This window comes from Dipodomys spectabilis, unplaced genomic scaffold (assembly GCF_019054845.1).
Source record: "Dipodomys spectabilis isolate Male_0828 unplaced genomic scaffold, ASM1905484v1 ptg000317l, whole genome shotgun sequence".
NCBI lineage: Eukaryota > Metazoa > Chordata > Mammalia > Rodentia > Heteromyidae > Dipodomys > Dipodomys spectabilis.
In genome coordinates, this window is record NW_024870994.1 from 1,583,622 (window position 1) to 1,597,765 (window position 14,144).

Sequence of the window (14,144 nt, forward strand, 5' to 3'; positions counted from 1 at the left end):
CTGAGTCCAAACCTTGGCTCTACCCCCCCCACACACACACACTAAATGCTACATACTGATTGTTCAGCTGTGTGAGCTGAGACAAGATGACCTGGGCCTTCAGGAGCCTCCATTTCCTCTTCTGTCAAAGGCTCTTAACCTCACTCTAAAGAAATGAAATGATAGACACTGGCTTTTGCAGATTCCCCAACAGTGAAAGCATGAACACATGACCTATCTTGACCAATGGGAATGTCCAAAGAGCATGCTCATGCCGGGCATCGGCGGCGCACACCTCCTGTAATGCTCAGGAGGCTGAGATCTGAGGATTGTGGTTTGAAGCCAGCCAGGTCAGGAAAGTCTCTGAGATTTTCATCTCCAATTAAACCACAGGATTGGTACATTCCCTTAAAAAAAAAGGCCAATAGGATTCGCAGAAGGGTTAGAACATGTGACCTGTCCTGGCCAATGGAATTCTCAAAAAAAAGTAGTGCCTGTCTCTGTGGCTGGACATCACTGTGTCTACATTGGAGAGCAGTCACTGGGCAGCCCACTCCGGTATGAGGCTTCAAGCTTGAGTCCCGGTCCCCCACAGGGACTGAAGAGGGAGAAAGCACCTAGAACGCCATCGCTTCACTGAGCCAGGGCCTCCTATGCCCCACTACCTGGGATCGTCCTGATAGGTGAGCCGGGCAGGTGCTGAGTTCTCTGTTCCATTACTTATACCCAGAGAAGTCCTTGCAGGTGTGCAGCCCCGGCGGACTGTGGGAGGGACCTCAATGAGACAAGCAGATAGGAAGGCCCGGCGGGCAGCGCCCGACACACTGAAGAACAGCCGCTCTGGAAATGAGACCTTTCGCCCTGAGATGCTGGGGAAAGCAGGCTCTCAAGGCCTGGCAGACTGGCCGCCTCGCTCCCACGGAGGAATGCCTGTCCTGTTCTTGAAAAAAACAAAAAACCCAGTGGTGGCCCCAGCACCACCTCCCTCCCCGCCAGTCCCGGTGGGACTGACCCTGGCTTCCAAACAGCAATCAATCACTCTGCCATTGGCTTAATGGGTTTCGATGGAGGAGTCTAGGGCCTGGGCTTGGGTTTGTCTCTGAGTTTCCAGAACATTCCATCAATTATTAACGACCTCAGCTCAGCCTCCCTGGTACTGCTATCATGAGGAAAAGATTTTGCAGGAACTCAGCCCAGAAACAGGAGTCAGCTACTTATTATTTACAACAGCAGCACCACCTGTTAGGTACTGGGCCCTGAGCTAAGTTTTCACAGATGCTATTTTGTGGGTGATGGCCTTGATCTCTTTTTCTTTTTCACAGGTGTCAAGCTGGCCTGGGAGAGGTAAAGAAAAAAATGGCCTAAGACCAGGGATCATGGATGGCAGTGGCAGAGCTGTTCTTGCTCCTGCGCACATGACACAATGCTGTTCTCGCTAGATGTGGCCACCCAGATAGGACCCTTCATTTGGTCTTCTCAGTCTGTGGCCTCAAAGACATTTCTACAGGACTCAGGATGCCCCAGCTAGGAGCACAGACCTAGTTCAGGAGACCGAGGGAGGCCAGAGGCTCAGGGAAACCGAGTCACAGGTGGGCAGTGAGGAGGAGTCACTGAAGCAGTGATTGATCGTTTGCTTTTCCATCCACCCATCGATTCATTTCATGTGTGGTTTCTGGGAGGTCCCCGGGGCCAGGCACCCCCATGCCCGTTGGGAACAAGTGTCCAACTCAAGGGACTCACATTCTTAGGTGTGCTACATACAAAAGAGAAGAGGATTTCAAACAGCACTTAAGGCCTACACAGAGAAGACACTGCCCACTGTGACAGAGGGTGAGAGTGTGTGTACTTTTTCCAGCAGGAGCCAAGAAAGGTCTCCTGGTAGAGGGAGACCTTTGCCATTTCTGCGCCTGTTCAAATAGGGAATGAGAAGAAGGGACTAGCCAGGTAACAATCTGGAAAAACATTGCAGGCAATAGGCATGGCAAGTACAAAGGTCCTGAGGTAGGATAAATCCTGACCTATTTGGGAACAAAGAGGCCACAGAATCAAGTGGACTAGGGGGGAAAATGCAAGAGATGTACCAGAGTAGTTCTGAGGGCCAGGCCTCTCATGAATGATGGAGCCTAGGTTTTATTCTAAGTGTGATGAGAAACCTCAGGAGGATTTCAAACAGATGAATAATGTGATCCAATTAACATTTTGAAAAGTGCAGGTTGGCTCTGTGTGTGTGTGTGTGTGTGTGTGTGAGAGAGAGAGAGAGAGAGAGAGAGAGAGAGAGAGAGAGAGAGAGAATGGCAGAGGTCAGCAAGAGAGAACAGAGAGACGAGGAGGGTGTGTAGAGGGAACGGGGTATTCAAAGTCACACGAGGCTTTCAATTTCTGGCTACTCCTCTTTGTCTATTCTGTGCCCTCAGGCAAGCGGCTTCCTGCTCTGAGCCCCCCTTTGCTAAGGATTTGCTCCATGGTGGTCAGAGTTTCTCCTCCCTGTCCGGCTCTGGCTACAGAAAACCCTGGCTGGTCCATCTGCAGGAATGTGAGCTGACAGCTCCGCCTGGGATCACCGCGAGGTCATGAAGCTCATCTGGGCAATCGGATTAACCCGAGGGAGAGGAGAGCTGTTTATTCCCAAACTGTGCCTCCTGGAAGCCTGGGCGCCTGTGCCTCTGCCAGGTGCCAACCCAAACACAGCCCACCCCTGCTTCTTCTCGAGGAGCGCCCCCCCCCCATTTCCTGTCTCTTACATCCCTGGGACGGGACAGGAAGGCGGGAGGGGATGGCAGGGCCTCCGTGAGCTGCATGCTGGGCCAGGCCTGGAAATAGCAAAGTAAATCTGCTGATCCTAAGCCGGTTAAGGGCCAGCGCCTCTGTCCTACAGGCCCCGGGCACCAGCCACGTGAGGACAGGCCCCTTGCAGGCCCCGAGTCTCCGCCTGCCTCAGAGACGTGCCTCCCTCCCGCTCTGCTCCTGGCCTGCACCCCAAGCCTCCCTCAGTCCCGGTGGCACCCACTTTTCCGGTGTGAGCAAGCTCGCTCCTGCCTCCTCTGAGCTCCGCACACCACCCCGTTTTCCTCTCCCATGAGCACATCCTCCCCGGTGGCAACCCAGCTTTACAAACGCCCGAACTGCTCTTGGGGGAAAAAAAATATCTCACCATATAGATAAATGATAAGGGCGACTTACAGCCCACAACCAACTGCCTGTCTCCCCTGCCCTCTCCCCTGCCCTCTCCCCTGCCCTCTCCCTTGCCCGATCCCCTGCCTGATCCCCTGCCCCTGCTCCCCTGGCCCCATTTGTCTTCACTTGGATGGGTCTGGGCCTCTGACAGTATCTCAGCGCCCAGGCCAGCCACAGGCTGCATTTCTCCCTTCCTGGTGGACAGTGGGTGTTAGGATCGCAGGGCCACCCACCCATGGCAGAGCCCAGGCCCAGGGGGACCTTCCAAGGGAACCAGAGTCCTCTCCACCCGGTGTCAGCCCAACGCTGCTGCTGCTGCTCCTCCTCCTGGCTCCCATCTCCAGGCCCTTCGGGTCCGTTCTACACCCAGCCCTATGTGTACATCTTGCCTCCGACAAAAAGGAGGGTATTGAACAGCCAATGGCGGAGGGGTGGGGGGAGACCCCACAACGGGGGATGGGGGCCTTCTCTCTGGGGATGCCCCCATCAGAGCCCCGATCCTGGGAGCCAAGGGGGGGGGGCGGCCCGGCCCGGGACCCCGGCCCCCCACACACACTCACCTTGGCGGCCACCGAGGAGTTGGGCTTCTCCAGCAGGTCCCACAGCTTCTTGCGCTTCTCGGCGCAGCAGGTGTTGTCGAACTCCTCGCCCTCGCGCTCGCGCAGCGTCTCGGCCTCGCGCTTCAGCTCCTCGTTCATCTGCTCCTTCTTCTGGTGGTAGCGGGCCTGGCAGCAGGACTCCAGGTAGATCTCGTCGATGCCCCAGTAGTCCAGCTCCTGGCTGAAGCTGAGCGCGCACATCTCCTCCATCATGTGCAGCCGCCCGGTGCGGTAGAAGTTGAGGATGGAGGTGAAGGCGCCGGGGTGGCGGTCGAAGAAGTACTCGTTGTCGTCCAGGCTGTAGTCGTCGCACACCTCGAGCAGCGAGTCGTGCGTGTTGCAGTCGCGGAGCCGGCCGAGCCGCGTGCGGGGCAGGCGGTCGAGCGTGCGCCACAGCACCTCGTGCGCCAGGCCGCCGACGTTGAGGCGCACGCGGCGCGAGCAGGCCTTGCTGCGCACGATCTCCACGGGCTGCGGCGGCAGCGAGCTGGTGGAGCGCGAGCCGTGCTTCGTCATGCCCGCCGGCATCGCTGGTCCGGCCGCCCCGCCCCCCGGCCCCCCTCAGGCCGCCGGGGCTCGACGGCTCCTCCGGCGGCGGCGGCGGCGGCGGCGGCGGGCGGGCGGCGGCGGGGAGGGGAGGCGCTGCGGGGCGCGGGGCGCGGGCGTCACCGCCGCCGTCTCACCTCCATCCCGACCGCTGCAGGGCAGAAAGCGAAAGCGGACGCCCGGTCAGCGCGCTGCGCGCCGCCCCGCCGGGGCTGCGCCCGGCCTTCCCCGCCCGCCCCGCCGCGGCGCCCCCCGGGGAGGCCTCCGCACCCCCCCGCGCCCCGCCCCGCGCCCCGCCCCGCGCCCCGCCCCGCCGGCCCTGACCTTCCCGCGCCTAAGCCGCTCAGCGGGCGCGCGCGGGGCTCGCTGTCCCTCCCGCCGGTGCTGAACTCCGTCCGCCCCACCCGGCCGCCGCGGGGGCCCGGCGGGGAGGGGCCGCCCGCCTCCCGGGCGCCCCAGGAGCCCGGGGAAACCCCACCCCGACCCGGCCGCTGTCCGCGCCTCCAGTGCTGAAACAACTCCCGGCCCGGGCCCGGGCCCCGCCTCGGGGGCCGCGGGGAGCGGCAGGAAAACTTTGTCACAGCCCGCTCCTCCCACCCCAGCTCCGGACCGCCAGGCCGCGGGGCGGGGGGCGCTCGCGCCTCCTAAGGACTGGGGCGATCGTGGGGTGGGGGGCTTCCAGACGCCCACCTGTCAGAGGTCACCACGGCCCCGGGGACCCCAGACCACTGAAGCGCCTCCCGGGGTGGGGAGGGCGAGCCCCGAGGACGCACGGACCGGCTGCGCCCCGGGCCCGCCCCCTGCGCCCCCACCCCACCGAGGCCTGGGGCCCGCCTGCCGGCTCCGTGCGAGCCTCCCGTCCCCTCCTCCTCTTCCTTCCCTCCCCCTTTCCCTCCTCCCCTCCTCTCCTCCGACCTCCTCTTCCTCCTTCCCTCCTTCCTCCTCCTCTCCCTCCTCCCCTCCCTCCTCCTCCTCTCCCTCCTCTTCGCTCCTCTCCACCGTGGCTTTTTATAACTCGGTTCTGCGCCTTTCCCCGGGCTCAGAAGGGAAGGGGTGGGGGAGGTGGGAGGCGGGGAAACCAGCCGAATTTTCTGGCCTTTAAATCGTGCCTTCCCTCTGCCGCGCACTGGTGATTTCGGGGGGGGGTTCCCTCGAGCCCACGGGCCGTGGGGCGCATGGCCTCGCCCCCCTCCCCAAAGCGGGGGTCCCGCGCTTCCTCGGGCCCCAGCTCGGAGCCGCGGAGCTCGGGCCGACCCAGCAGGCCGAGCCGCGGCAGGCACCCCCCCGCCCGCGCCCCCACCCCGGAGCCCCGCGGCGCGCGTTCGCCCCGACACTCACCCCCAGGGCGGCCGCCTCCCGGGGCCGGGGCCCGCGCATCGCCCCGGCTGCCCGGGCGCCCCGCCCGCGGGCAGCGGCGGTCCCGGGGCTGGGCTGGGCCCGGCCTACCCCGGCCGGGCGGGCGACGCGCCGGGGCTGCAGGCGCCGCGGGCCCCGCACGCTCGCCGAGGCGGGGTCGCGGGCGGGCGGCCGGGCGCCGGGGACGCGGGGGGCGCGGGGTCCCCTCGGCGATGGGGCGGCGCCTCCGCCTCCTCCTCCTCCTCCTGCGCGGCGGCGGCGGCGGCAGCGGCGGCGGCGGCCTGCGCGAGATCAACAAGTCGAGCTGAGCTTCGGCTCCGCGCTCGCCGCGATTCTGTCCCGCACTTCGGAGCGCCGGGAGCCGGCACCGAGGCGGGACGGCGCCACCTGCGGGTCGGAAGCGCGCACGCCGCTTAACCCCTCCGTGCCCGGGCGGGGGCCCGGCCGCGCGCAGCGGCGCCCCCTTCCCACGGGGCTCCCCTCCTCCGCCCAGCCCCCGGAGGGCGATCGGGACCCCGCTGCGATCCCGGCGAGCCGGCCCTCGGCGAGGCTGCCCGGAGCCCGCGGGAAGCGCTGCGGGAAGCCCGCGGGAAGCCCCGACTGGCCGGGAGAGCCGCGGGCAGCGAGGGCAGAGGGCTTTACACAGCCCTATCTTCCCGGAGCCTCCATTCCAATTCTGAGCTATGGCTAGGACGGAATTCTAGATTCCGGTAGGGGACGGCGGCCGGTAAACACACCACCAATGAGCATGCACCGTGACGTTCTCTAGGAAGGACCGAGAAGCCGGGAGAGGGAATTTGCTCAGTCCGGGTCTGGAGAACAGGGCGGGAGCCACTGAGCCTTCCTGAGGGGCGGGGCTCGGGGAGGGCGGGGCTACCGGGGGGGCTGTGAGGGCGGGGTCGTGGATGAGTGGGACTCGTGGGGGCGGGGCTGTGGGGGCGGGGTCACGGATGGGCGGGGCTCTGTGGGTGGAATCAAAGATGAGCTGGGCCCTGTGGGGGCGGGGTCACGGATGAGCGGGGCTCGGTGGGGGCGGGGCTCGGTGGGCGGAGTCATTGGTGAGCGGGGCTCGGTGGGCGGAGTCACTGATTCCCCGCTCGGGCAGGGCTGCCCCGGAACACTTCGTGGGTGGAGGGACACACAGACCCCAAATTAGCTCTGAAAGGAGGACGGGAAAGACTTCTCTGGAGAAGTGGGCCAGGCCGCCCAAGCCACGGTTGGGCGGCAGCCTATGCTTGCTCTTCGTGGTTCTTTTCTTCTTTGACAGTCCCGGGACTTGAACTCAGGGTCTGAGCGCTGTCCGGAGCCTTTTGGCTCAAGGCTGGCACTGTACCACTTGAGCCACAGCTCCACTTCTGACTTTTTGCTGGTTCATTGGAGGTAAGAGTCTCCCTGGGGCTGGTTTCCAAGGGCGATCCTCAGCTCTCAGCTTCCTTGGTCACTAGGATTACAGGTGCATGTGAGCCACCCGCGCCTGGCTGTCCCTTCCATGTCAGTGATCCTGTCCTGCCCACCCGTGGCTCCCCTGTGGGGGCCTACCAGGTCTGTCAGAAGATCATTTCAGAAATGGAATCCTGTATCACTGGGGCTTCAGGCCTGCTTCCCAGACACCCCCACACCTCATCCCCCTTGCATTAAACTAAACCCTAGTCCTGACCTTATGCCTGACCTCTGCCCTCCTCCCTCAGTCTGTGCACTAGCAGAGGAAGACAGACAACTAAAAACAACTATTTAAAAATGAGGATGGCCAATGTGTTATAAAAAGAAACAAGCTGCCAGATGAGGTAGAGATCAGGCCAGGTATTTCCCACCCTGGTCAGGGAGGGCCTCTCACAGGCGATGCACAGAGAATGGGAGGCTGAGGAAGAGCAAGTGCACAGGGCCCGAGAGAAGGGAGAGGAGAACCAACAGAAAGGCTGCAAACGAGGGAGCAGGGATTGTGTGGGCTCCACGGACATCAGCTTCCACCTTGGGAGGAAGACGGGAGCCACTGACCATTTAAACTGAGAGGGTCCAAGGTAGGTGGGACTCGGTAGAGTACAAAAGGCCCACCCTCTACTGGTGAAACTTGACAGGACAAAAAACCCGATTTGGTCTGCCTGAGGAAAACACGAATTGGAAACAGATAGGCCCCAAGGTCTGAGTAAAACAGAAGGGAAACTGAGGTTTGGCCCTGTTTATTAGGAGCGGCAGCTGGGAAGCCAGACTCCTGCTGAACACAATGGGTCAGGGACAGCCGTGGGGCCGGGGAAAACAGCTGGGAGGCCATTGTCCTGTCCAGGCAAGAACGACTGGGACAGTCAGGCACCACAGGGCGGAAAGCCCCTGACCAACCCGAGTCCCCAGGGCCCCCCTGCGCCCCTGACCAACCGGAGTCACCAGGGCCCCCCTGCGGTCTGCGCCCGTCAGCCATGCTCAGCCCATGCTCAGATCCATGCAGCCATTGCACTTCTTAGGCGCCCACTGTGTGCCCAGAGCTGGAGGTGGAGGGCATCTGAGGGGGCCTGGCCATCGTGGGAGCCCCTGAGACTTATTGTATTCATTTTCTCACATCCCCGTCCCCTTCACGCCACAGACGACAACCATCCGATCCTGCGGGCCTGGAGGGTCTCTGTGAGCTCTGTGGGTCAGGGCTTCACCTTCCACTGGTGTTCATGCCATGCCTCTCACGCCTCACCTTTCCCTCCCAGATGTCCATATTCCTGGGGGCACCCGAGACCTCTGCTCACTGTGCGTGATGGTCACACGCGGCTGGCTTCCGGGGATGCCTCCCACAAGGCCATTCAGATGACCCCCGCCCTCCACAGGAACTGCCCCTCAGCATCCTAGGACATGCTCCCTGAGGTGGGGGGTGGGTGTGGCACTGGGGGGGGGGGGTGCGCACCCAGGCTGGCTTGGAGGGCTGTGACTGGCGGCACAACGGGGCGGGGGAGCGGGGCTTCGGCTATCCACGTATTGCCCAGTTACCTAGATTTCCCATGGTATAACGTGCAACCACTCCAGTGCATTTAAACGTGTGTTTCTGGAATAATGAGTAAGTAGATTCTCTGAGCACAAGGCTCCAGGGGCCTATTTTGACACTGGAACACCTGGCTTTTGTTTTGTGAAATTTTTCTTTTTCTCCTCTGTAACCTAGACTTGGGGGGGGGGGGGGTCCACTGTTGATCAGAAATGGCAAATATCTTCTTCCATCCTGTCTCTGTTTGACTTTGCCACAGTGTCTTTTGTGAAAGAAATTATTATTATTATTATTACTATTTTGTCTGTCGTTGGGCTTGAACTCTGGGCCTGGATGCTGTCCCTCAGCTCTTCAGCTCAAGGCTAGCGCTCTACCACTTGAGCCACAGCACCACTTCCGGCTTTTTTCTTTTTCTGCTTATGTGGTGCTGAGGAATCGAACCCAGGGCCTCATGCATGCATGGCAAGCGCTCTACCAATGAGCAACCTTCCCAGCCCTGATTTATACTTTGAAAAGCTCTGCTTAGGGAGTCTTCCCCAAAAGAAGACATTTTAATTATTTATTTGTATATTCATTTATTTATTTATTGGTTGTGGGGCTTGAACTCTGGGCCTGGACACCGTCCCTGAGCTCTTTTTTTTGTCAGTTGTGGGGCTTGACTCTGGGCCTGGGCGCTGTCCTTGCACTCTTCAGCTCAAGGTGAGCACTAAACCGCTTGAGCCACAGCACCACTTCCGGTTTTCTGGTGGTTTATTGGAGATAAGAGTCTCATGGACTTTCCTGCCTGGGCTGGCTTTGAACCATGATCCTCAGATCTCAGCCTCCTGACTAGCTGGGATGACAGGTGTGAGCCACCAGCACCCGGCTCCCTGAGCTCTTTTGCTACCACTCTGAGTCACAGAGCCATGTCCTGTTTTCTGGTGGTTAGTTAAAGGTAAGAGTCTCACAGAGACTTTTCTGCCTCTGCTGGCTTTGAACTATGACACTCAGATCTCAGCCTCCTAAGCAGTTAGGATTATGGACATGAGCCATTAGCACCTGGATTTTCATTATTAATTTTCTTCCATTTTACTGAGGCCCTTAATTAATTGTATGTACATGTATAACAAACATATGTTGTTTGTGGAAAGGGGGGGCAGTATTAAGCTGGTTTCTGAAAAAATGTCCAGTTCTGTGCCTCAACTTCCCCTTCACAGGTCTGTGTGCCCCTGAGACCCTGTCATGTGACTATGGCTCTGTGGCGTGCTTGGTGTGTGGGAGATCTGTCCTCGCCTTGTCGTCTGCTTTATGACAAACATGGCTACCAGTACATCTCTCCGCCCCGCCCCCCCCCCCCCCCCCGCAGTGTCTTTTACCGCTTGAGCCACAGTGCCACTTCCAGTTTCTAGTGGTTTATTGGAGATGAGTCTCACAGACTTTCCTGCCCAGGCTGGCTTTGAACTGCGATCCTCAGATCTCAGCCTCCTGAGTAGCTAGGATTACAGGCGTGAGCCACCAGTGCCCTGCTCATCTCTTGATTCTGATCACCACCCTGCCACCAACTCCTGTCCCTCTGCCCCCCTGCCCAATAAAATCCCCGAGGGACACAGAGAACCCCTGGGAAACAAACCTAGGGTCATCTTGAAAGCCACTCTACCCCCATGAAATCAAGAAAGACAGGCAGTTGTCAGTAGTTGCTTGTTTGCCCAGAGGATGGGTGACAAGGTGACAACGTTTACAGGTGTATTTGGCTGTCATACCTCTGAGGGATAGGGATGCGGAGCTGGCATCTAGCAGGCAGAAACCAGAGAGGTGGCTAAATTCCTTGCCACACACAGGATGCCCCACGTCTGGGTTTCTCTAGCCCTGATGTCCAGAGTGCCAAGGCTGAGAAATCCCAGATGAAAGGGAAGAAAGGGATTTCCCAGCCTGGAGTGTGAGTCTCCCAACCAGGACCTACTGAGCACCTAGTAATAATGCCAGGCATTATTAGTCTAAACCCTGGAGACTTTATATTCTGCTGGAGATCTAGCTAAACAAGTAAATAAATCAGCCTGGGGTAGGTGCAGAGAAGAAAAGCAACCAGCAGGAGGCGCAACAGCGCATGGGTAAGCAAGGCATGGGCAATGGGGCCTAGGGCGGGAGGTCAAGGGAGGCTTCCTGGAGGAAGGCAGATACTGGAGTTCCGAGGCCAAGAAGTCAACCTCGTGCAGTGCTGAGGAGGAAGATGCAGGCAGGGGAACCGCAAGTGCCAAGGTCCTGGGGTGCAAATGAGAGTGGTGTGTTTCAGAGCAGCAGGACTCTGGGGCCAGGCCGTGCGGAGCCTTTCCAGAAGGCAGGAGCGTGAGCTCTTTCCAGTTGTCTAGGAGCCAAGGCAGGGTTTTACACAGAGAAGTCCCAGGCCTGTTTTGACGTGATTGCTTCAGCCATTACTGGTGTGGGAAGTTGGGGAGATGATCAGGGACTTTATGACCAGGTCCTGGTGCAGCTCGAAGACAGTGGGGTTCAGGCAGCAAAGGGCGGCAGATACCCGGGCACAGGTGTGTGGTGCAAGCTGCTTTGGTTTCCAAGGCTAGCCCCCTGGGCCCCGCCCCCACCCCTGCCTTTACAGTCTGATCCAGCCCCATTTTGGAGGTGCACATGTGGGAACACTTCTGTCCCCTCTGCACACAGCCCTGCTGACACTTCTTCCACTCAACAGGGATTCAACAGGGCCCTGGCAGCTCACACTTGGAATCCCACCTACTCAGGAGGCTGAGATTTAGAGGATTATGGTTTGAAGCCAGCAGGGACAGGAAAGCCCAGGATACTCTTAGCACATCTGGTGAAAGCTCATCAGTACCACCCCCGCACACCACGCATTCCTGGGGGGGAGGAGTAGGGGGATGAGTTTGGCTGGACGTCTATTCAAAGGTTTGGGGCTGTCAGGACATCGCCCAGTGGCCGCAGGGCCGCTCTTCGCTGCGGCCACACTGGGCAGAGGGAGGGAGCGCCAGCAGACACGGATTTCCCATCGGCCCGACCTCCGTCCTCCCCACTCCTCCTGCGTCCTCCCCCAGTAAACACCACAGCCAGGGGAGCAGTGGGATTATGTTGGCGTCTGCATGCCAGGGTGGCCGTGAAGCCCCCAAAATGGTGCTGGGGGGGGCCCCATGCTGGTAGGTCAAGCCTATCATCCTGATGACTGGGGAGGCTGGGAACTGAGGGTCAGAGCTCCTAGCCAGCCTAGGCAGGAAAGTCTGTGAGACTCATCTCCAGTGGGCCGTCCACAAGCAGGAGTGGAGCTGTGGCTCAAGTGGTGGAGTGCTGGCCTTGAGCAAAAATAAAGCTCAAGGACAGAGCCTAAGCCCCGAGTTCGTGCCCCAGGACCAGCACACACAAAAAGCAAACTAAGGTAGGTATGGGAGAGGCGTCTCTTATGTGTTCTGATGCAACACTTGTTGGAATAAGGGTAGACACAAACCACGCCACCAATGACGATCACGGCGGTGCGGGACCCGCCAACCCCGCCACCAATGACGATCACGGCAGTGCGGAACCCGCCAACCACCCCACCAATGACGATCACGGCAGTGCGGAACCCGCCAACCACCCCACCAATGACGATCACGGCGGTGTGGGACCCGCCAACCACCCCACCAATGACGATCACAGTGGTGCGGGAACCGCCAACCACCCCACCAATGACGATCACGGCGGTGTGGAACCGCCAACCACGCCACCAATGACGATCACAGTGGTGCGGGACCCGCCAACCACCCCACCAATGACGATCACAGCGGTGTGGAACCGCCAACCATCCCACCAATGACGATCACGGCGGTGTGGAACCGCCAACCACGCCACCAATGACGATCACAGCGGTGTGGAACCGCCAACCATCCCACCAATGACGATCACGGCGGTGTGGAACCGCCAACCACGCCACCAATGACGATCACGGCAGTGCGGGGACCCGCCAACCACCCCACCAATGACGATCACGGCAGTGCGGAACCGCCAACCACCCCACCAATGACGATCACAGCGGTGCGGGACCCGCCAACCACCCCACCAATGACGATCACGGCGGTGCGGGACCCGCCAACCACCCCACCAATGACGATCACAGCGGTGCGGGACCCGCCAACCACGCCACCAATGACAGAATCCGCAGCCACTGACCTGCACCCGCTCTTTTCTCTGCTCCCCGGTCTCTGTCAACCCCTCATGTCTTGGCCTGTGCTCCCGGTGAAAGAATAAGCCTGGTTGTCTGGCCCTTTGCTCACTCTCGGTGGCAGGGGATTGATGAGTTCTGCTTTGTAGCTGGACGTGCCGAGAGGGCCCTGACCCATTCTCCATCGGTTCTTCGGCTCGCCACCCTCCCTCCCTGGGCCCGGCCCACACCCTTGCCCACTCACTCCTCCGTCCCTCCTTCAGCTCCCACGCACTACCCACCTTTCCACTCACCCACCCACGTTCCAGCCGTCTGCATCCACTGGCCCGTCTACCCATCCCAACACCCACACTACCCACCTCCTCGCTCACCCCGCCCTCCCAGGGCCTCTCCAGTCACCCTCCCTCCCCACCACGTGCTCACGCACCCATCCTTCCCTTCCTGCACCCCCCAGCTGGCCCTCCTCTGTGCCCAGGCCTGGTGGGGTCTCTCAGGCACCCCCCCTGGGAGAAGTGCAGGTGTGGTTGAAGGTCCCCACAGAGGCAGCAAGCGGCTCTGTCTTCCAGGAATCAGAGCCACTGCCCTGCAGGGTGTGTGGCAAACACTGAGGAATGCAGGCACCGGGGAGGTCCCGCCCTCCCGCAGAGCAATGGAAGAGCCACGAATAAAAGGTGAGTCAGCAAAGGGAGGGAAACAGGGCTGACAACACATTCTACGCATGGAAGGGGACAGTTCAAAGTCCAGAGGCCCCCTGGGGCCTCCTCTCCTTTCGGCGGGGTCCAGCCCTTCCTGACTTCACCCCCTTCTCTGGGACCCCTCCCAACCCGCACTCCCCTTTCAGAATTCTCCACACTCCTCACAGAACAAGTGCTCCCCAGATGAGGCCCAGTGTGCTCCTCCCCGAAGCCAACCTGGCTGTCCAGGCCCAGCAGCTCCGCTCAAGCAGAGGCCACATGGTTCCACTATGATGGTGTCTTAATAGACTGCGGTTACTTCCACCAATGCTACAGGAAAAGAGAACTCCTCCTTAAAATAGCAAGGCACCACCGCGGCGCTGCTCCTGAAACACCGCTCATTAACCACAATTACACCCAGATCGAGGACCGGGCCAGGCGCGCGCAGCTCTCGGTCTGGAGACAGCAGAAGCTGCCACCAGCAGCTTTGGGGGAGGGGTGGGCCCTGGGTGAGACCCTCCTCCTCCCTCCCTTGGGACCCTCGCCCTCTGCAGGTCCACCAAGGAGAAAGCAGAGTGGGAAGCAGGGAGGCCCGGGCAGCTCAGCACTCGCTGGGCTCATGGAGAAGGGGAGGAGAGGCAGCTCTGCCCTCCCCCCCTCCCCTGGGGTGATACCCACCCCAGCCCAACGGGCTTGGAATTCAAGGGTCCAGACTGAAGCAT

The 14,144-nt window shown here is 60.5% G+C and overlaps 1 protein-coding gene across 1 annotated transcript in view; it reads right to left on the reverse strand.

Moving 5' to 3' along the window:
- Kcnb1 (potassium voltage-gated channel subfamily B member 1) overlaps nt 1-4,436 on the reverse strand; it is a 59,636-nt gene extending 55,200 nt beyond the window's left edge. The window contains exon 1 of the mRNA XM_042702190.1: nt 3,714-4,436. Within this exon, the coding sequence (XP_042558124.1) occupies nt 3,714-4,280 (567 nt within the window). The 5' untranslated portion in view covers nt 4,281-4,436. The remainder of the gene's footprint in view (nt 1-3,713) is intronic.
- Between the last annotated feature and the right edge of the window lie 9,708 nt (nt 4,437-14,144).